The 22,831-nt window shown below is 37.6% G+C and overlaps 2 protein-coding genes across 2 annotated transcripts in view; one reads left to right on the top strand and one right to left on the bottom strand.

Moving 5' to 3' along the window:
- LOC138022416 (tonsoku-like protein) overlaps positions 1-19,863 on the top strand; it is a 34,757-nt gene extending 14,894 nt beyond the window's left edge. The window contains exons 9-22 of the mRNA XM_068869541.1: positions 366-491; positions 3,871-4,084; positions 4,396-4,475; positions 4,653-4,742; positions 6,134-6,206; positions 7,990-8,153; positions 8,936-10,018; positions 10,936-11,134; positions 13,437-13,598; positions 14,378-14,538; positions 15,437-15,620; positions 17,856-18,025; positions 18,199-18,356; positions 19,260-19,863. Coding sequence (XP_068725642.1) covers positions 366-491; positions 3,871-4,084; positions 4,396-4,475; positions 4,653-4,742; positions 6,134-6,206; positions 7,990-8,153; positions 8,936-10,018; positions 10,936-11,134; positions 13,437-13,598; positions 14,378-14,538; positions 15,437-15,620; positions 17,856-18,025; positions 18,199-18,356; positions 19,260-19,599 — 3,204 coding nt within the window. The 3' untranslated portion in view covers positions 19,600-19,863. The remainder of the gene's footprint in view (positions 1-365; positions 492-3,870; positions 4,085-4,395; positions 4,476-4,652; positions 4,743-6,133; positions 6,207-7,989; positions 8,154-8,935; positions 10,019-10,935; positions 11,135-13,436; positions 13,599-14,377; positions 14,539-15,436; positions 15,621-17,855; positions 18,026-18,198; positions 18,357-19,259) is intronic.
- The window catches only part of LOC138022419 (proteasome assembly chaperone 4-like), a 7,057-nt gene continuing 3,857 nt past the window's right edge, over positions 19,632-22,831 (bottom strand). The window contains exon 3 of the mRNA XM_068869545.1: positions 19,632-22,031. Within this exon, the coding sequence (XP_068725646.1) occupies positions 21,913-22,031 (119 nt within the window). The 3' untranslated portion in view covers positions 19,632-21,912. The remainder of the gene's footprint in view (positions 22,032-22,831) is intronic.

Here is a 22,831-nt window from a genome sequence, read left to right as displayed (position 1 = left end):
TAGGGCATGGAGTTCCCGGTGTTGTGGTCTGTCCTCTGTGGTGTATCATGGTTGGGAGGATGACGATAGTGATGATGATGATGACGACGACGACAACAATGGCAATGAGTGCTCCATGAATTGGGGAGATTTTAAATCAAATTAAATCACGTGGAATTAAAGCAGATGAAATAAAAATGTTGGTTTTCAATAAGAGGGGGAAAGCAGAGACTCTCAGAGCAGATTTGAGACCTAACGACTGATTCCAGGAATCATACACTAGCACATTGGTAGAAGGCGAGTGCTCTTGCAAATGTGGCAACTGTGCTCCCTAAGCAGATGTTGCCTGTTGTTGATGTTGCATAATTACTCTGTTCCTTTCATAGATGTGTGAAACATGGTGCAACATTGCTTATGTTCACGAGAAGGCAGGACATGACTATGATGAAATTAAAGATTCATATTTCAAAGCACTGAAATTTGCAGAGCTCTCTGGAAAGCAACAGGCAGAGGTAGGATTCAATAGATGGGGCCGTGGAGAGGGCGGGGTTGGGGGACTATAGCTCCCCTCCCACTTTTTCCCTACACTGTTGTTTTCTTCCCAATTTTTCCCAGCTCCCTTCACACTTCTGTGATCAATACTAAAACCAACCCCCCCACCCCCACCTCATTCCCAGGGTCTCTCTTCTCTGTCTCCTTTGTCTCCTCAACAACAAAGGAGGCAAAGAAGAGAGACCCTGGGAACAAGGTTGTAGACCCCCACTTTCAAACATACTCTGTGGCCCCTGAATATTAGTTTTAAGAGACACAAAATATGATTCTTATAAATATACAAAGTGTTGTGATAGCATAGCCTCAGCAACACATTCCAATTTTTGTGCAAGACATTACACTCTTAAAGTGTATATGACATGAAAATGTTTTGCACATTTTTTTATGTCAGTGATGTCTAAAATGAAGTTATACAGATTAAAAGCTGAAGAAAAATTGTTTGTTCTATGATTTTTAGTGCCCAAATTAACATTCAGTTTCGCTAAAAATTATCTCGGGGACAGGCGCAAGAATTTGACTATTGATGTCACATGATGGTTTGATAACATTTCTCCTTTGCCTGATCACTTCTTCCCTCTCCTCACATCAGCTTCTCCTGTTTGAATGTGTTTCGTTCAAGTTTGATGCATTTGGTATTTGCATTCAACTAATGTCTATTATGTCTAGGCCTTCACCATTATTAAATATTTTTGTGGTTAGCAAACCAACTGACATGACATGAATGGATCATGTGACCTTTTGGCTGTGAAATTTCTGGGACAATTTTGAAGTCCCATGCATTTTGAATTAGAAAAAGTTGTTTCAAAATGTTTTCAGGAGCTGTAAATTTGAAAACCCTCTGCTCTTTTTAACAAAGGTGAACAAAGGAAATCAGGCAAAAAATACAGTCTTAAATACGTTTGAAGTATGGGTTTTTAGTGGTTTCTGTTTGTCCAACCTGCAAAAGAAAGAAAGTGGCTTGTAGTCAACCAAGGAAGGGCCCTTCAGTTGATAGAAACATACCTTGATTTTATTATTCCTTTTCTACAATCCTTGTAAGTTTTTTTGTCAATCAGTTTGCCATCTTTGATATGGCCAAAAAACACAATATCTCTCAATCCAGGCCCCAACACCAAACAGACTAACCAACTCTGGGTGTGCCTCGCTTCAAAGCAAGCGCTCGTTTTAATGTTCTGCACTAGGCTGACAAAATTTCTTTGGCTCAAGTAAAAATCTCAACAAGAATTTTCAATTTGGTAATCCTGGGTGCACTCCTAAACTTTTTCTTTAAATCATGCCATTTAAATTAACAAATAGTATAGTTTTCATGCCTGACAAAATTTTGTCCTGCTCCAAAGCAGGACGACGGCATCTTGGTAAGACTTGACAAAAGTTGGTGGGCAAAAAAATCACCGTGCGCATTTGTATCACAGAAATGATGACAGTTGTTTTGCAAAAATTTGCCCAGTGCCTACATGCCCTGAAACAATATAAAATATATTTACAGTAAAGGTATACAAAGCTATGAACAAGAAAACACTACTAAGTGAGGTTGCGGAACTATAGCTGGTTGAAAAACCTCCCCGTATGTGCACTTGCCCCTAGGAAGAAAACCCCAGGCCAACTGCACCTCGCAAGAAAGAAAAAAGGCCTCCTGGGCTAGACCGACTGAAAGAAAGCTTAATTAAAGACCTAGAGCCTCTAAAATGGAAGGCACGAAGGCAGAGAGTCTTTAACGTAACCGTCTTTGGCTGAATCACTAAACCAACGACCATGGGATTTAAATAATCGATCAGCAACACCTGTGTTGGTGGCTGCAGATGCTCCACCACTCCTAAGGCTGTGCATTCCATTGGCAGAAATATCTGGCACTATGCCTATAAATACTTCTAAAACAGTGGCTCAGAAATAAGGCCGCTGACTTCATTGATTATGTTGCCGAATCAAAATTTGATCTCATTGCGTTAACTGAAACCTGGTTCACTGCAGATGATGTTGCTGCACGTGGTTAGCTAGTGAAAAACTGGCCCTTTATTCAGAGATTCATTACAAGTCACAATGATAGCTTCTGGAGAGAGGGAATCATTCCAGTTTTCAGAATGGCTCGTTATATCGTGCACATACAGACTTTGTGTTGTAGTGATCTACCGCGTGCCCTATAGCGCCGAACATCCAGTGTCATCTATTGTTTTCTTTTCCGAGTTTTCTGACTCTATGGAGTCTGTTGTTACGTCTACTGAGAAACTCGTGATTTTGGGAGATTTCAACATCCATGTTGATGTACCAAGTGATGTTAATGTGAGGAAACAGCAGGATTTTTTCGAGTGTTTAGGCCTTGAGCAGCATGTCAGTGGACCAACTCATATTCTCGGACACACCTTGGGCCTGATTATTTCACGGAAATGTCAGTTTGTTATTGATGGTTGCCCAAGTGTTGATTGTCTGTTTTCAGATCATTTTTCGGTTGACTGTGTTCTTCAAATGCCTAAGCCTGCAGTTTCTGTTAAGGAGCATACTTACGGAAATCTTAAGGGTGTTGACATTGATAAATTGTGCCTAGTTCCACCAAGTGCTCTTGAGACCTTAATTAGCTGCTATAATGCCACGCTAGCGGAAACTCTGAATCACCACGCCCCTCTGAAAACCAGGGTTGTGACAGTTAGACCGTGTCTACTGTGGTTTAATGAGGATATACGGGAGGCAAAGAGGGCAAGATGTTAATCTGAGAAAAGGTGGCGGAAAACAAAATCTCAGGCTGACTTTGGTCACTATAAGGCGTGCAGGAACCATGTGACTTATTTGCTTAATAGCGCATGGATTGCATTTTATAAGGACTTTATAGCAGACAACAGTACTGACCAGGGAAAACTTTTTAGAGCCACCATGAGATTATTAAAGCAGGATACTGGCAATTGTCTTCTGCCACACGATGATAAATTTCAGCTTGCAAATGATATGGGCACTTTCTTTGTGGAAAAGATAACTGCCTGATCAGTTAGAGAATCATTTCATGAGTTCAAACCCTTGACTGATGAGGATGTGAGGGTGCTTGTACAAAGATCTTCAAAGAAGAGTTGTGCACTTGATCCAATGCTGACCACACTGGTCACTGGTCCATTTTAAGAGTATTTAAAGCTCCTTATGCTACAAGGAAAGGAAAGAAGTTGAAACAAGGATGTGAGGTCCGGGGAGTGAACTCGGGATCTCTACCAGCAGGGCTGTACACTAACCAACTGTGTCACCCTTGCTCCTAGAAGTCAAAAAGAAGTGTACACACATATTGTGCACGTTAATTATAAATTTGTGTTGTTCATCTTTGAGCGGCACTGTACAATCTCTTCTTTTGTTTTATTTCAACAGCTAAGGGTGTGGAAATGTTTATTAGACACCCAAAAGTTATTTGGTGCTGATGAGTATGCAAAGTCAGCCGAGAAAGTTGCAGAAATTGAAGCTCAATTTGGTATTGAGGATAGTGGTGATGAAAGTGAGAAGAGCGGTGATATTTGTGAAGATAATGACAATGATGATGCATTAGAAGCATTGATTGAAAGGGAAATGCTTCTTTCTGACTCTGGTGAGTGAGTGAAAATGCTGATGATTATTCAGTACAAGCTTTGTGGTTTATGAAAAATGAAAAAAAAAAATCTCTGAGGAATACAACATCCACATGCAAAAAACAAAATAACTTGATGCTGATTGGTGCAATTATTGAAACTAACCTGCCCAACGAAATGTTACCCTATTTGTCATGACCTAATCCGCAATGTACATTGCAACCAACGTTGAAAGGAACCAGTTCACTAACTGGCCATTATTTGCTGGCTAAGAGATTGATTCTCTTGGCTGACTGCAGTGTTTATCATTTGTTATTTCATTTTGTTGCAGATGAAGATAACTTTGATGATGAATATGAGGGAGAAGGTTCAAGAAGGAAAACTAATGCAACAAGAACAAGACGTTCACAGGTAAAATTATGATCAACAGTTTCCCTGTCTATTTTATTCTTAGATTAGTTCATTCTATTAGAAATGTGATTTTGATGTACATGTACACTGTTAAGAAGGTAGTTGTAGAATGATTTTTACAACTTTGTGTTTACAAAAAGAGAACCAGAAAGGTTTACTTAATGTTGCTTCTTGCAGAGAAAAGCTGTCAATGAAAAAGGTGAGACTCCTCTGCATGAAGCTGCCATAGCTGGAAATTTACAACGAGTAGAAGCTCTTTTAGAAAAGGTAAATAAAATTAATGTAAATTGAGTTAATTATAATTAAAATCATGTTGGCTATATCAACTGACTTCAGCAAAATAAAACAAAATGATAATGATGATGGTGAAATATGGAGAAAAATAGTTATGAGCTAATCATCTCAGTCGGTATAATACAGCAAGCAAACACACCTCAACAAGGTCATGCATGCTTAAGGTGGATGAACACAGTTTTTGATACCTATGTTTCATTTACCTTTTTCTCGAAAACCTTTGATCCTTTGGTCGCCAAAAAAGGTAGCAAGCAAGTTAATAACATGAACTTCGTTTTTTTTATAGTTAAGCTGACGTATATGGCATTGCCATGGCAACATGAATGAATATACACAGGCCTTTAAAATTGGTTTTGTTTATTTGCAGAAAATCTGGTCCTTAGATTTTCTTTATAATTTGCATGCAACAAGCTTGTAACGATGCTCACAAGTTGACACTATTTTAATAATAATTTGACAGAGAGATCTTTAATTATCCCTTGTTGAAGGTTCACTGGAATATCTAGAATTTCCTCTGTTGAAGTTCAATTTTTTTTCAATACTCCAGTTACTTATTTCCTAATTATTTTTGTGCCAAATTTTGTTAAATTCTAATGAGTGGTTCTCGAGAAATAGGTGCATTTCCAAGAAAGCTATTCCGCATTCAATCACAATTTTTTAACTTACTACGCATGCATTGCATTTAGCTGGGTTCTTTCGATAACAAAAAAAAAAATCTGTGAATTGCAGAGTTCTTTGCATCGTTATCTTTTCTGACATCAAACCATCAAAACACTTTGTTCAATTATGAGGAAACATAGTACAGATAGCGGAAGTGTACGTTGAGCAAAGAATGATTTCTTTATTAAAGCCATGTTTACTCTTTTGCAATCCTTGCGCACACGCTGCATTGGGTTAGCAAGAGTGCTCACAAAAACTGTGTTCGGCCACCTTAAAGGCACGTACAAGGTGGCTCTAGCATCAGCTAAACAGTCATACAGGATCAAGAACTATTGCAAACTCAGCTAATTTATTGTGTCACCCAGGAGAGGAACCCAGGCTACACTGGTGGGAGGCAAGTGCCCCTGCACCCATGCTGCAATTCTAACCCTGCTCCCCCAAAATAAATCTGTAATTGTTGAAAAAGACTTGAATCATGTGTCAATGATTATTTTCATGACATGTTAAGCATGCAAAGGGTTTACCATGTCCAAGAATAAGAACAAGGGGTTATTTATTATTATTTTTATTTGAAGGTAAATAGGTATGCAACTATGTTGCTTTGCCTATACTGCCCTGAGAAACAAACCCTTTATCCATGTATGAAATTACCCGTCAAGTTTTTAATTTCAGTTGTAAAATTACTGTGTTTTTTTTAATGTTAGGGGGCTGATGTCAATGCAAGAGATTACTGTGGTTGGTTGCCACTCCATGAAGCTTGTAATCATGGACACGTGGGTTTGTGACATTTCTCTTAGTTAGGAACTGGCTTGTTTCAATATTATGACTTAAGAATAATCAATCTGTGCGAAATTTCATTTTATTTGAACTGCGGAATGGACGTGAAATGAAAATTAGGAAAATTATCACTGTGACTGTGACAGTGATGGGTTTTTTCCAGCTTGCTTGCAATAATTGCTTGAAGTTGCTTAATATCTAAATGTGATGATCTTCCTTACTTTCATTCCAATCTATTCTATTATGTATGGGTTATTGACCAAGATTGTTCGGTCAAGATGACTGGATATTGGCCAAGTTCTTTTTTTGCGTGTTTATGGACCGAGACGAAGTCGAGGTCCATAAACACGCAAAAAAAGAACGAGGCCAATATCCAGTCATCTTGACCGAACAATCTTGGTCAATAAAGGATTTATTATATGACTTAAAACACCAAAAAATGATCTTTGATCTTGCGGGACCAAGCGAGAAATCCCGAGCGGGCAGTATCGCTCCATCTTGCCCGCTCGGGTAGCCAATCAGAGCGCGCGATTTGGTTCATCTTGCCCGCTCACGGAGCTAGTCATATAATAATTTTAATTATTATTTCACTCCACTGGTACAAGCACTACAAATTATTGACCAGTCTACCATGGTGTATTTTATCCTATGGCCCACTAATATGAGAACTTTGTTTTTGTTGCTTGATTGAATCATATCTCTAGAAATATATACATCTTATTCAAGGGTTTAATATATAATACGTGCGGATATTTTGCGATTTGTGTAGTATTTTTCCAAGCCCCGCAGGGGCTAGGAAAAGTACGAGCAATGAGAAAAAAGTCTGGGAGTATTATATGTTAAACCATCGAATAAGACATTTATTATTCCACTACAAAAAAGGTGTTATTTTGCTTCAATTTTATTTCAATTTGGTAAGAATGTGTTTTTTAAAAATGCATTATCTGTCCTTCAGAGTGCGTGTGAATGATGTAATCAGCACAAAAAGCTAGCCAACTGTCCTTTATTTGATTGGATAAATGAAATAAAGAGTGACAAGTGATGACAAGCTTAATTCTCAGGCTTTGCATGGTGTTGAAAACAATTTCTTTCATTGAAAAACTCCCGTTCCGTCCGTATTTACTCTGTTCTAAACCGGTCAAACCGGGACACAACAGTGTATAATGGTAAAATGGTGTAATAGTGGAATAATAAAATATTATATTTCTATCTTTTACAACCTCATTAACTTCTTTTCTTGGGCTGTGTAACGTGGAATACAGCCTGCTTGGCTTCATGATGTGCTCCTCTGCTCAATTTAATGGCCACATGATATAACTTACAGACTGCCCAACTGTAAGTTAGACTCTATATTACAGGTAACTCAGGCAATAAACTGAACTGGAAAAAAATAGGGCTGCTCAAGCTTGAATGAATAGTTGTGTAAAAGCAGCAGAAGTACATCTTATTCAATTCTTTTACCCCCTGAACCAGTTCCTGTGGAGAAGTAAAATTATTTGGTGCTAGATAAAGTAAAGTCTATGACTGACTTATAAGGGAAAGGGTTAATTGAAATCCAAGTTCAAAGAATAAATAATTGTTTTAGCTGAATTGTTGGTAACATTTTTTATAATAAGAGAAGCATGTCTGTTATACAAGTGGCATTGCTATCATATTATTTTAATGAAATCCAGTCAGTGACAGTCTGCCAGGTCTTTATCTGCAGAGGCTCATTTTTACAAGTTGTCATTATCACATGGCTGAAAGCAAATGTTTTTTTTTTTTTGTACCGTCCAATATTCAGAGATTGTAGAGTTGCTGCTCAAAGCAGGCTCAGATGTGAATGACCAGGGTGGTGAACACTGCTTTGGTGTGACACCACTTCATGATGCTGCAGAAAATGGCCATCTTGATGTAGTCAAGCTTTTGTTGAAGTATGGAGCATCCATTAATCTAAAGGATGGCAGAGTAAGTCAGAGTCCGACAGTTTTGTCCAGTGACCAGTGCCATTAATTTTTTTTTTGTGTGATTGTTTGTCTTACAGTAACTTAAGATGTAAATAAGGTTCTAACTTAGGAAAAAAAGAAGGAAACAGGAAAAGGCAAATTTTACATTAATTTTAACTTTTCATGGCTTGGCAAGCAAATTGGGTCATCCAGGGCTACATGTAAGTTATTACAGGTATACAGAACATTACCAGCTAGCTGAACTGATAGAAAAAAATTGTTTGGAGTTAGCGAGAGGTTCAAGCTATCATGCCTTTGTTATAGAGAATAGCACCCTTTTGAATGCTTCTGGAAGTTTGTAAAGGTGTGAACTATCCAGAGTCAACACTATATGCTCGCAGTTCACTTTCAAAGTTTTTGTCAAGCTTAAAATTTCTGCCTGGGGAAAATGTAAATAAGAAAACTGCAACAGGCATTTACCCAACATTTCTATGTATAACTAAATGAAGATTATAAAATGTACACATTCTGGCCTCGGTTGTTCAAAAGGTGGATAACACTCTCCACCAGATAAATCACTATCTATTGGATAGCATAATTAAAATGTTTTAGATCTATGACTTATCCCCTGGATAGTGATTTATTGTTTTTTCGCTATGACTTATCCACTGAATAGTGATTTATCTGGCAGATATTGCTATCCATTGTTTGAACATCTGGGTCCAGGTAGATATCTGTTGTTACTTTCTTCTTGAACTATTTTTCTGGTATCAAGTATCTTTTAATTTCCTATAATTTTGCTAGGGGCGTACTCCCTTAGATGCCACACTGCAAGTTCTTGAAAGAAATGTAGATGATACAGATGATCCTTTTACAAGTGGACGTAAAGAGGTTGTTAAACATCTTAGAAGACAGAAGGAGAAAAAAGGTGATGTGGAATTAAGGAGAAGAAATCTTATTCACGGAGAAAGCAAGTTGGATGGTGAAGAAGAGGAATCTTCTGCAAGTACATTGCAAAGATTTAATGAGAAATTAAAACAGAAAGAGAAAGATAGAAAACAAAGAATGAATACAGAGCTTTATGAAGGAGATGAAATATGCTCATCCATGTTCGAAGATATTCAATATCCATCAAGCATACATGAGAACAAGCTTATTGAGGAAGAAACAAGTGAACCACTTTTGAGCTTTACTCCTTCATTTCATTGTCATGGAGAAAATGGAGTGTATTCTGTCAACACTGAGACAACTGCTTCATTAGATTTTATAGAGAATGAAGAGTTGGATATGCATGATTTGGGAAATGAAAATGATATTTATAGTGAAACCAATTCTCTTATTGAACCTTTTCAAGAGGTGGAAACGTCTAATCAAAGAAGCACTTTGGTGCCATCCCTTGTAACACAGAAAACATCTCAATGGCTAGTTGACGACATCGGACCAAGAAATGCAAAGCGCAAACGGCCAGCAAAGCAAACAAAACTTCCCGGATTTGTTGAACAAAGAAAGAGACATTCAGCTCCTGCCAAACCAAGCCTTCCACAAAATAATAATAATTATTGCAAGTCAAAATTTTCACGACCTAAACAGACAACATTAAGTGGTGCAAAAGAACCTGGCAGGGTACAAAAAAATGCAGTGTCCAACCTTGATTCTTCTGGGACTGTTATCTCAACTCCACCAATTGCTAGACATCATGTAAACTCTAATGTCCCAGTTGGGCACTCTAGAAAAACGTTCCCTGAAATAAATTCTCAACGGATTGTGGCCCCCAGTGGAACCCCTCCCATGCGCCTTAGGGTCCGGGTACAGGACAAGGTGTTTCTAATTCCATGTCCACAAAACAATGTGCAAGATGGCAAAAACATTGGTTGGCTTGCAGAACAGGTAGGTAGGAGGGTATATTATACCTCTTCTTAGTGTGACCACTAATTTGCTTTAGCCTTTTTTCTTACTTTGCTGAAATCTGTCATTTTTCCTTACAATGTATGTACAATCAAGAAGTTTTGGCCGATAAGGTCTGTTAAATATTTTGTATTAGTGCAGGTAGACTAAAGAAATATTGGTTTTGCACTATTCTCTGCCTCTTAGTATTTCCATTTTTTCAGCAAAATAGTTTCTCAGTGCAGTAGAAAGCCTTCAGTATGCTTTACTTTGTTCAATAATGTAAATTTTTCCAAGCTATTCTTAACAGTGTGATGCTATAAAACTGATCCCATTGCCAATACTTGTAACCAAGTATCACTTTTTGTTATAAAACTGAGCCATGAATTTCTCAAAACCAGCAATGGTTCATTGCTGTACTGTACTTGTTTTTCAAGGAGCATTAATAATATTAAACAGTAAGCTCACAAGTCACTCACAAAAAATCAGGTGGGTACCCTTTGCAAATCTTAAAAGAAATCTGCCCTGTTATTCACTGCGCACTTGCCTTGATTCCACCTTCTTCCCTGGCTTCTTAGGTAATTACACTGTATGGTTGGTGCTTAGGGTGATAGCTTTTTAGCTGAGTCTCTCAGTGTGACAAAGGCAAGTGCTTTCCTTAGCTTTGCAATGGAGGTCAACATGGTTTTCTAATTTGTAACGTTTTGGCTTGGCAAACAAAAGTATAAAGAGGTGATGAAAACAGCTACTAGAAATCATGTTAATGTCATGAAATCAATTTGTCTGGGACCTGGCTTTTAATTAATGAACCCCCTGAAAGCTAGATCTTGTGTGCAGAATACTCCTCTTACCTTGTAGCACATAATCCTGTGACTCTTGAGGGAAATAATTTTTAAAACTATTGCCTCTTTCCATTCTAGGCCTCCTTAAGGTATTTTTCGTCTTTTGGCCTTCGTCCTGTATTAGCCTTGAAAACAAGTGAAGGTGCATTCTTGTCACTTGAGGACAAAATATGTGATGTTCTTTCTAGTAATGAGGAAGTCTTAGGTTCTGTGGAATCATGGAATTTACCGGCTTTGTCAGAGAGATATCGAGATGCATGTATCAATTCCAACACTGGTAAGTTTATTAATTTTTGGCATTTTATAGTTAGTGTTTTAACATTTCCAAGAATTATTGGTGATGGTCTGCCACAGTGGAATATAGTTCTCTGCTAATAGTGTTAGAGATTAAGTTGTTCCTCAAGGAGAAGCATCTGTCAGGCCCCTTTTGTGGAATAATGCATCTATGCTGGAGAGGGCAGCACTAAAAGCCAGAATTCAGAAATGCGCAAAAGAAGAAACCAGAATTATCCACAATTTGCGAGAAATACAACAACTTACCCTCTCCTAGTACATTCTGCTATAATCTCCATACTCAAGTATTTAACTCTGAGGAAATGTAAACTGTAAAATGGATCTGACATTGTTATTCTGGCCTTGGTTGTTCAAAAGGTGGATAGCGTTATCCACCAGATAAATCACTACCCAGCGGATAAACTTGAGCATGGTGATCAAAGATGGTAAAACACAACTTTGTTTATTTAATAAATTTCAAACATTACTTTTTAAAAAGTAAAAAAATTTTGATTATGGTCATTAATTTACTTAATGTCTCCTTTGAGACAGGGATTTCCACTAAGAAGACTTGATGATAATCAAGATGAACAAGAAACCTGGAGTGTTTACCATTTGTCAACAAAAACCGAACATTCTCAAACTGAACATTCTCAAACACAACCCCACAAGCTTGTAGCTTTTAAATTAATTTTTATCGTGTTTAAATAAAGGTCATCGATCCATCCATTGCACCGGATAGTTTCCAAAGAAGATGCAAATCCTCAGATGTATTCCTCTTTTCCCGTTCCAACGGAAATGACCGGAAAAATCCTGTACCATTTGTAAACTCCCACTTGACCCAGTTCACTTAGGACTCTTTTCCCACAGCGTCTGACATTTGCAGACTGCAGACTAATTATGAAAGCTAACCGTTTTAAAATGGGTTCTTAGGCTTAAATAATGTTGATCAGCACTATTTGAAATGGGTGCTTAGACTTGTAATGTTTATCAGTGCTGTTTTAGGCAGTCTGCAGTCTGCAAATGTCAGACACCTGTTTTCGTGCCTTTCAACACTGCAGATGCATCAGGCATTTTTATTTGTTATTCCAGCTGCGAGAGACTCGGGCCTGGCAAAATGCCGTACCGGGAAAATCCTGTACCATTACGAGAGTTCCATTCCAACTGGATTTTCCGTGCAAATGGTAAATGCCCCTGGCCTCGATTGTTCAAAAGGATGCTGTCCACCGGATAAATCACTATTCAGCGGACAAACACTTGCAAAACCAATTGAATTGACTTATCCAGTTGGTAGTGATATATCCAATGGATAATTTGTTGTAGTTCTTGTGAATTGTGGATAATTCTGCTCTTTGGTTTCTGGTTTCCGGTTTCCAGATTCCGATTTCTGGATTCGGGATTCTCCCTTTAGTGCTGCCCTGTTGGAGATGGGTGTTATTATAGTTCATCTGACCGACCCACAGATTCTTTCAAGTACTAAGAATTCTCTATGCATGCAAAATAATTTGCTGTTATGAAGGTAAAAAATAGGCTAGTAAGGCATAATAATTATTGGATAAATTTCCTAGTTGACTTGGCTTTGTTTATTTGACCCTCTTCATTTTACCTGAGTGGGCTACTTAATATAAAGATTGGATGGTGGAGAAAAAGACCTGTTGGTAAGGGTTTCTTCTCATAAACACATGGAATAAGGATACGTGTATGCAGCCGCAAGGTCTACCTCAAAAACAACATCAGGGGAAAGTTCAAGTGTTTTCTCATGCCACAACTTTATAGTTCATCATGTTTCAATTCACACTATTGATAACCTCCAGATTAAAAACTTCTTGCAGGTCCAACAAAATGAACTAAGTTATTTACAACCCCTTCGGGTAGTACTGTATCCTCACTGATTAACATCATGATGACATGAAACTAAATTATGAAAAGGACATGATCCACAGATTGTTTAAGTAGACCGCAAGGATACATGTAGCTGTATGGATAAGAGAAGCTGTCAACGAACATGAGGGGAGGAGGGTGGGGCAAATCTTGATACGTCTCTGCAGTCAGCGCTGTGACACAGTGAGGACCAGAGGTCAGAAAGACTAAAACCATGTAGTCTAATCATTTTATCAGGAGAGCCCACAATGCAGTAATGCATCCCTGCGCCCTGGAGAGTATTTTAATGGTTGTTTTCCAATGCTCTAGTTAGTTATTCATTGAGAATAGTTTAAAAATCTCCTTCCCACACTGGGTCTTTAAGGATTTGAATAAAGCACTCTCTCTATATATATCTATTATTTTTGCTTTTTAACTTAATTTAGCATCAAGACCGGATATATTATCAATCTTGGAGTCTGATCTTCAGTTAACAAGTATCTCTCTATCAAACAAGGCATTGCTAGATGTCCATGTGTTACCTTTGTACAGAGCCCTTCAATGTCATGATGTCCTCACTAAGCTTATGTTACCTGGTAATAGAATAGGTGAGCTAATAAAGTACTTAATTGATAGGCCACTTTTGAAAATATGATAATACTCTTTGTTTGGCCCTCCAAATTTTGCATATTAAGCATTGTTTTTGTTTTCTCTTGGGACCATTATAAGTCCCAAGAGAAAGTGGAAGCAGTGCTTATGCAAATTATGTGGATCTGAACAATTATTGGTATTGAAATCCAAAACAAATAATGGAGGTAACCACGCCTTTTTCAAAGATAATTAATCAACAAGTGACTATTAATTAATTATTTTGTAAAAAGCTTTAATCAATGTTTCGGTGTCATCATGACACCATTCTCAAGACAAAGTGAGTAAGTAATGCGAAAATAATATTTATCTCTGAAAAATGGGTGGTTACCCCCAATTTTGTTTTTGGACACCAAAAGCACTTGCTAAATTCTGCTTTCTCTGCGAAGTCTTACAACGTTAGTAAGCACAAACCTTAGGAAACCTGATAATCTCGAGATGTGCATAACCTATGCACAATAACAACAGTAGGCACCATCTCTTATGTAGTAGTCTTTCTAAGCTCGCATTATGGTCAGTCTAGCGGGATTTATAGCAAAAAGGACTTCTGGTGGATACCAGCTTAGATGGATTACATGGGAATAAAGATGGAACTTAAAATTACATTCTAAAAATAATAGTGTTGTCTCATACACTCAACCAATGTTAGCATGCCCTCTCTAATGTACTGAGATCATGATAACTGACAATTTTACTGGTAATCCATTGAATAGTAACCAAGTTTCTTGATCATCGTTAGGTGACTCTGGTGTGCAGTATCTTGTATCTGCATTACCCACTCTCCCAAACCTTTTGGTTTTGGACTTGTCATGCAATGGGATCACCCAGAAAGGGCTGTCACACATTGCCAGTGCTTTAAATGCCAGGGATTGTGCAACAGAAAGATCAGAAAGACAACAGGTATGCACTGCAGAAGAACCCAGCAGGTTAACTGATATACTTAATTGGATTTCTTTCGCTCAGTTGGATAAGCTTGAGACTTATTATATCTCTCAGATAGTATGCTCACTGTGATTGGCTAAATTAGCAGGCCAGGCCCGCTGTACGGCCCACTAAATTTGAAATTTGGATTAAACATTCTCTAGCAACTTTATCATGCCATTTCTGTTACACAAACTTTTTAAAACTGTTTAAATCTTCCAAGCAATAATTTCAAAGAGCCAAGAAGATTTTGTTTTTCGGATTTTGACGCAGCAATCTTTGTGGCAGTTGAACCTTTTGCTTGACTTCAACTAGTTTCCTTTCCTGTGTGCCTGATTGCCTTAGAGATTTTGTTTTCTTGGCCCATACTGTAAATTACAGACTCTTGTTTTCCCCCTTCGATTTATGGCCCGCGCGCTTCATGCTTGGGACAAACGTGGGCAGTAATTTACAGTACGGCTCTCGAACTCGGTAATTAAGAGTTATGTTCTTGGTTTTCACATGACATCACAGCTGCCACGTTTGTGCCCCTAAACAAAGAAACAGTGGCCATATTTGTGTCCCGACCCAATCCTCCAGGAATTGAATTCCCACTATTACCGGTATGCAAATGTTTTATTTTGTTTTCGTTGAAAAACATGGCTGTTTATCATGTGAGTGAAAACCAACAATACTATGCTAATAAAAATAGGTATTTGCTGTATTACTGTAAGAATAAGTAGCACTCCTTGCATTTCCATATTGATGTAGCTGGTCTGCCAGGTTTAGTTTCCTTACCCAACATCTGAATTTGTTTGAAGATTCTTCCATTTTGATAGACTTCAGTGGCTTGGACCAACTGAAAGGATCTGTACTCAGTTCTCTATCTTGGTTTTAGGATTCCATGTTACAGAAACTCATGGAATTAAATATCAGCTACAACTGGTTAGGGGACAACTGTGGTACTTTATTGGCTGTTATTCTTCAAAAATGCCCCCTGCTGAGCACTTTAAAACTGGAGTCCTGCGGTTTAACAAGTCAAATTTCAGCTCTTGGGAAAGAGTTCCCTGTGGCACTGAAAGGTAAATGTCAAATTTTAAGTTACTTGACAAATCAAGTGCTACTACGTCGTGATTTTAACAACTCACTTTTTTCCCCTTCAAATTTTTGAAAGTTTATTTGCTAAAGACCCGACTGGCGAAATTTAGAGCTTTATTTCTACCCAAAGCTTTTTACTGCAAGTGCAGGTTTTGAATTTCACAGTCTATCATTACTTGTCTTTGTGCATAGAGTCTTCTGTGCGTATTTTGTTAGGTTCGAGGGGGTTGGGGTAATGCGTAGATTTCTCTGGTGCACACAGGAGAACATTTAATTAACCTGCAAATGGCGTTTTAGTGGATCTTTAAACAAAATATACCCTCGTGGAGCTCAAGAAGGGAACGTCAATTGGATGAACAAGACAGGCAGTGAAAAATAAATATCTGGAATCTTTAAAGCAACGAGTAATGGTCTTCAACAACAATTTCATTTTTCGCTGTTGGATATCAAGTGAGCTTTGTTTCTAATATTTTACTAACTTGGTATTACATACAACACCGAAATCAAAATGGCAATTTTCTTAATGGATTTAACAAACATTGAAGGAATCGAACACCTTGAATGCATGCAGTGTTTAATTACTGAAGTCGTATCTAAGTCGTCTGGCAATTTACATTTGTTTTGTACTCAACTCTGCAAACAAGGTAAAAAAAATTGGAAATGTGACATTGAAGAATTATTTGAATGAAAGCTTGTTGTCTCTTTTGTGCTTCATTATTTACAGTCAAGGTTCTCTGGAAAAGGGTTTGATGTGAACAGTCAGAAATTTACTTAATTGCATATGCTTTGTGTGTCTTGTTTGCACGAACGCAATTGAAATAAGAAGGGTTCACGAAAAATAAACAGGTCTGTTGGAAGCGTGCTTGAGTTTCAACAATTGAAAATGAACGTTAAAATCAGCAAAAAATTGTGACACTGATGAATAATAAAGTAGCTGCTATTTCCAAAACGATGGAATTACCTGGTGATAAATAACCTTGTATTGGAGAGTAAAGTGTTGACTTTGCAGAAACACTGGTCAACCTCAAGAGTTGGGCGATTGTGATCTTTGTGTTGAATTCGCACATTTCTTGTCAAACTTTATAACACTTGAAAGAAAAAGGAAACTAACAAAAACAAAAACCTGGTATCTTGCTATCATTTGACACAGATGCTTCACTGTTTCACGCCGAGGTAACTTGATCACGGTGCCCGCTGAATTCGATGTCACTTTCGATTTTGCGATTTACTGCAAGTACAATAACAAAATTCAACTTACCAAAAATCTCCCAAAATGTTTTTGCTGATGGTACAACTTTTTATATTCATGGTTCAAAATTAATGTTGTTTTCATGTAGTGCACGCTTAACTTGTGGTGTAAAGGGAACTTGAAAATGATCAGCATGTCAGCCTAGAAGCCAATGTTCTTCAATGCGCTTTTATTTTCTTCCATCTTTCTGTGTTTAGTACTTTTCTATTAACCACATGTCTTCTCAGGGGGCTATTTACCTAAGACTTCTACTATGGCACTACAATGATATACAATACCAAAACAATATTGTGTACTATTAGAGCTACATATCACGCAAAGGCAACTTGAATCTCCTGGAGGACAGTTGACAATATGGAATAAAGCGATGTGTTACTGCACTACCACATGTACACAATGCGTGCCTACTTTTTCTAAAAAGGACAGGAATTTTTTCTTTCTGACAAATAATCAATAGGCTGGTAGCCAGGTTTTTAACATCAGAAAAAGATCTGTTTTGTCGTATGAACGTGTGAGCCAAAGGCCCTCTACTGGTAGGACTTCTGGGTGACCCCTTAAATGGTCTTAATGACCCCCGACTTGAAAAAATTGCCTGGGACGCTGCAGTTCAACTTCATCTAACTCAGTCCCTTCTGTTTTTGAGTAACACGTACCACAGGCAACCCAGTGTACGCTCATGGAGCGTCTAGTCATTATTACTGTAATGAAAAGCTAATATTATGTTAATATTATTATTATTTCTTCATTGCATCATTGCCATGTTGTATCATCACATGCCATTCATTCTCTGGTCAACACCCGCAACTCTATTATCGTGAAAAACTGGCTTTCTATCAAGCAGTTGATACGTTTTGTGCATGTGACATTGTTTTAGCAGCCATTTAGTACGGTTCTAGGATTACTTAGTGTCATGAATAGCCTCTGCCATTATTTTTTTTTTTCGCTCAGCATTATTTTGTTCATCTTGTAGCTTCTCGACTATCACATCTCTCTGTGGCATACAATGCTCTTGGTTCTCAAGGGATGACAAACTTTATAGAGGCACTGCCATCTGAATCACTGCACCATTTTAATGTGACTTCATCATACAACGAAACAGAAAATCAATCGGCGGTTCATGGTTTGGTGTATTTCATGGAAGTGAGTGGTTTTAAAAAAAAATTACTGTGAGGCCTTATTTTTTTGTTAAACTGCATAGTGCTTATTTGGCAGCACATTTTTATATTTTGTTGAAGAGGAAGTTGTCAATGTACCTCTTTGAAGCTCTCAAGTTCATCAATATTGATTATACATGTAATGTCCTTTTGTTGTAGAGTGGCACAGTTCTGACTGAACTGGTCCTTGGGGATTGTTGTGTTGGCGACAAGGAGATTGAGATCCTCTTAAAAGCCAAGCACATGTTCACTGCACTACACTATCTGGATTTGAGTTGTAACTGTATTGGAAATGATGGAATAATCATGCTCTTAAGGTTAGTGGTAAAATAATACTTAGTGTGCCAGACATGTTTATGATGCAGTGTACCCATAGGAAATCTGAAGTGGTCAAACATGGGTTAATACAAGTGGATCCTTATGAATTTTCCAAGACGTGTCAAACCCTTGCTTTGACATGTCAGATCTCCAACTTTGTTGCATTCATGAATCTACTTCTTCTCATCTTGAACACACCGTATTTTGTGTACTTCAGATGATTATTTTGCAATGCAGTCATTTTACTTCTGCAGTTACGAAGAGCCAGTACACTTTAGGATTTGTAGAAAAGGATGATGGGAGCAATGGAAAACCAGTTTTCAAGACGTCAAAAAGGAACAAACTATCATTTAATAATAATTTATTTACATGTACCATGTAATAAGATCAACAATGCACGCATTTTGATTGATTCTCAGCTATGATCTATTCAGACAGACACATAGCAGACATCATCATCAAAAACTTTAAAATTCTAACATTTTAATTTTATTTGTTCTGGTTTCAGTGGATTTGTTGTCTCCCCAATTTGTAGAGCACTTGCGCTCAGCTAAATGACCTTGAGACCTAAATAAAGTGATCATTATTATTATTATTATTATTATTATATTACATAAAACAAAAGTAACAGGTTCATGTTGCCGCGTGTCTGTTCAGTAATACATCACAAAAGGTATCAGTGACACCCTTGAGGCGATAGGCCCCTTTTTTGTTCTTGTCACATTTTGACATCATCTGCGATCTATTACTGAACACACGCAAGGCAACACGTTATCTATCCTGCGTAGCTGGTGGTACATGTATTGTTGGCGCAAGAGGCAAATTAACGAGCAGTGAAACTGCTGGCCGTTTGTAAACTGGGTTTCCATTCTTACATAGTACTTCTTTAATTTTTTTTGTAGACTACTCAAGGACTCCAAACTGACAGTTCTTATACTGGCTGGAAATACAGATATTGAGGCTGCTGTCACAAAGTCTCTTCTCCTTGCTGCTAAAGATAGTAAAACTCTTCAGAGACTGAATTTGTCTGCGTGTGGAATTAAGTCTCCTCTTGACACTACTTTTTTTCATTCCTTACGAACAGTAGCTTCTAACAGTGATGGCTGTTTGAAGGAAGTAAACATGTCTTACAACAACCTTAGTGTGGAAGATAAGCAAACTCTTGAAGAGGATTGGCACTCATGCTCTTCAGGAGAAAGCTCAGTTTACTTGGAAAACAGCCTTTGTGTATTTACTAAATAACTGATTATTATTTTTTACGTGGATTCATTGGGTTGTAAATAGATATTTATTGTAAATAGAGAATGCTGCATGGTTTAGCTACAAAACTGAACTTTTCACCCATTCATTTGTCAGGCACCCTAGGCTGCCCCCCGTTGACAAGTAAAATATGTTAAGACTGACTCCCAGGGGTCAGTGGTTTAAAGAAATAGACTCTACATAAGAAACGTTTAAAGGTACGCACTTTTCCTAAGGTCAAACATGGCTTGTATGACATCGCCAGTACCAGTACTTGAAGGTTTGCAACAACAATCATCTTTTTAACCCATTGACTCCTAGGAGTGAGACATACTTTACAGAATGATTTTACTTTGTCTAACGCCGTACAATTTTACGTGTCCATTTGGGGGGGAGGGGATGGGGGGTTCAGGAGTCAATGGGTTAGCAACCTTCACATCCACTCAAAGATTATGTCCTCTTTAACAATCTCCTCCCTCCTTAAATTTGTTTTAAGGATGCTTATTTACATGGGAGATGATGCTGATGCAGACCTCTTATTTTTTACAATAGTCTGGTCATTGTTTTTGTGGGATAGGTAAATATTTGAAATTTTGAATTTACGTCAATTCATAGCTAAATATCCTTAAATTATAGGCCATGTTTGAGCAGAACTAGTTGAAAAGTGTTACATGTTTATGCAGAAGGTAACAGTTGACAAGTTAAATTAAAGGATACTCATTTAAGTGACCAGAAAACGTTTGTTTTATGCTTATTGAATTATTGGCATGGAATAATGGCATACGATTTAGTCTCTCACTTTCAATATGATGGCAAATTTTATGAAAACAAAGGGTTGACTTATTTTCCTCTTAAGTGTTCAAAGTGATATTCCTATACTGCCCAATATAACATTTTAGAAACCAATTAAATAACAGAGAACAGATTTAGTCTTGGTGTGCATTTAGTGAACTGATGGATTATGAAGCCAAAGCTTGTCTTTTGCTCATTCTTGGTGTGCTGACAACAACAGAAGACATGTATTGCTTTACAATCATTATTTCTGTAACATCAAATTTATACAGTATCTCCTGGAAATATCAAATATAATAGACCTTTTCGGCTTGTACATTTTGTTTTCCCAATACAGATCATGTGATAATACTCAGGGCCCGGTTGTTCAAAAGCCGATTAAGGCTAATCCAAGATTAAAAATTAACCGAGAAGTTAATTTCTCTACTCCCAAATTCTGTTCAATACTGATATTCGGCAAAACTTTACATTGGAAGGAGTCAATCTTGAAAAACAAAAAAAAAGCAAAAGAAACTTTGCCAAAAAGTTTTAAACTTGAAACAAAAGTTTACGATAATCCTGGATTAAGCTAATCGGCTTTTGAACAACCGGGCCCAGGAGGCTAGGTCCTTTGTTTTGTTCATTAAAAAGAGTGCATGCCCTCATGTTAATGAACAAAACAAAAGACCAAACCTCCTGAGTATTATCACATGATCTGTATTGGGAAGACAAAATGTACAAGCCGAAAAGGTCTATTCAAGTATAAATAATAATTACCTATTGGATTCTAGTATAAGTTGGGCTGCTACTAAATGTGCATTTAAATGTTATTGGTAAATGGTTTTTGGACCGAAGGGTGCATGTATTTTAGCATGGTAAATCATTAGCAGGCTTCTGCTATCAAATAAGAATAGCTTGGGTGCCCAGGTTAATAAGCTCCTGGTCTGCTCCTTGGACAATGTGATGCAAAGGGTGCAAAAGCCATTATCTTCCTTAGAATCCCCAAACTTGCAGTAAAAAGCTTGCAACCATATCTCTACACAATGGAAACAACCTCTTGACTCGTACAATAGGCCAATGAGATCAAGCTAACATTTACAATGGGAAATTCTTTTATGATGGACTTGTGCCCATGACTGGAATTGAGTGTTTGTGCTTTTAGTGATTACATATCATCTGGCTGTGTTGATGACTTGGTAACCCAAAAGGCACTGAGCTTTTGACCAACCAAAGAGCCAGGGTAGTCAGGCTACTAACAGTCTCCCATTGTTTTCATGGTTGGAAGTAAGTCCAAGTAAGCCCTATGATGGTGAAACTGTCACCCAAGAATGCTAAGGTGCTACCCACAGAGTCTGGGCTACCGCTTGCTTAATTAAATGAAAGAATTTCCATTTAATTAATTAAACAGCAAAATTAATGTGTCCTGAACAGCGTATTAGCACCATTGGATAGCTTGTGTTCTGTTCTGCAAACAAGTCGCTCTTTGGAACACTGTTGCCTCACTGATAGTAATTAAACATCTTGCAACTATTTCAAGCCCATATCTCAAAAATGACATGGTTTGTCTTTAATCTCCTGATTGATCCTTTGTTCCACAAGCTCCAGCAACATGTTCTCTGTTGGAATGTTGTAACTCACAAAACATTGCTTGTTTGTCTTCTTGGCTGGTGAATAAAGAAAATGCATAAAAGTTTGAGATACAAAGCTCATTGATAAACAAAGGCGGGTGATGAAAAGTAGTTCTAAAAAGGTGCCTTTTGCTGAGTGGAACAGTGTTCATGTAAGTCCAATTCTTTAGCTATGCTAGACTACTAATTAAATGGTCTAAAACGACTGAGAAAAAAATTTCCTGACTTTGTTCTGTGAACTGCAAATGGTTAGATTTTTATTTTATTTATTTTTGCCATAAGAAAAATGAACTGTAGGCTCTTCCTCAGACTGTTTGTCAAAAAACAGTGGCACACCAGAGAACCCGTATGTCAGAAACTGGCATGGAAGTACAAAGAGTTTCAGTTTTCCTTGAGCAACTAGTGCTCAAACATATGTCAAAGGTTGATTTTCTTTGTCTGAGTCACATTCGGTTTCCTGTGGTTTCAAGAATTGTGTTCCTTTTCCTTTGATTAATATGCTTCAGTACCCAATCAGCTTTGTTTTAGGTAAAGGTGTGCCAGAAATGAAGACCTTTGTACACTTTAACCCATTGACTCCCAGGGGTTCCCCATTGACGAGTATAATAGTCTGGCGTTAGACAGTAAAAATAACAGAGTAAAATAAGACAGAGACAGAGTAAAATAATTTTCGGCCGGTTTGGATGTTGATGGGTTAATGTACATAGGGTTTTGAGATAACCAGACAAATGTGTTCTGACTCTCATGGTGAATAAAAATTTGATTGAGAAAAGTGAAAGTGTGGGCTTTCTTACTTGTTTCCCACATGCTATTTGCTAAGAGTTAGGGAACTTGTT

Source organism: Montipora capricornis, chromosome 10, assembly GCF_036669925.1.
Source record: "Montipora capricornis isolate CH-2021 chromosome 10, ASM3666992v2, whole genome shotgun sequence".
NCBI classification, from domain to species: domain Eukaryota; kingdom Metazoa; phylum Cnidaria; class Anthozoa; order Scleractinia; family Acroporidae; genus Montipora; species Montipora capricornis.
This window is presented reverse-complemented; position numbering and strand designations above follow the sequence as displayed.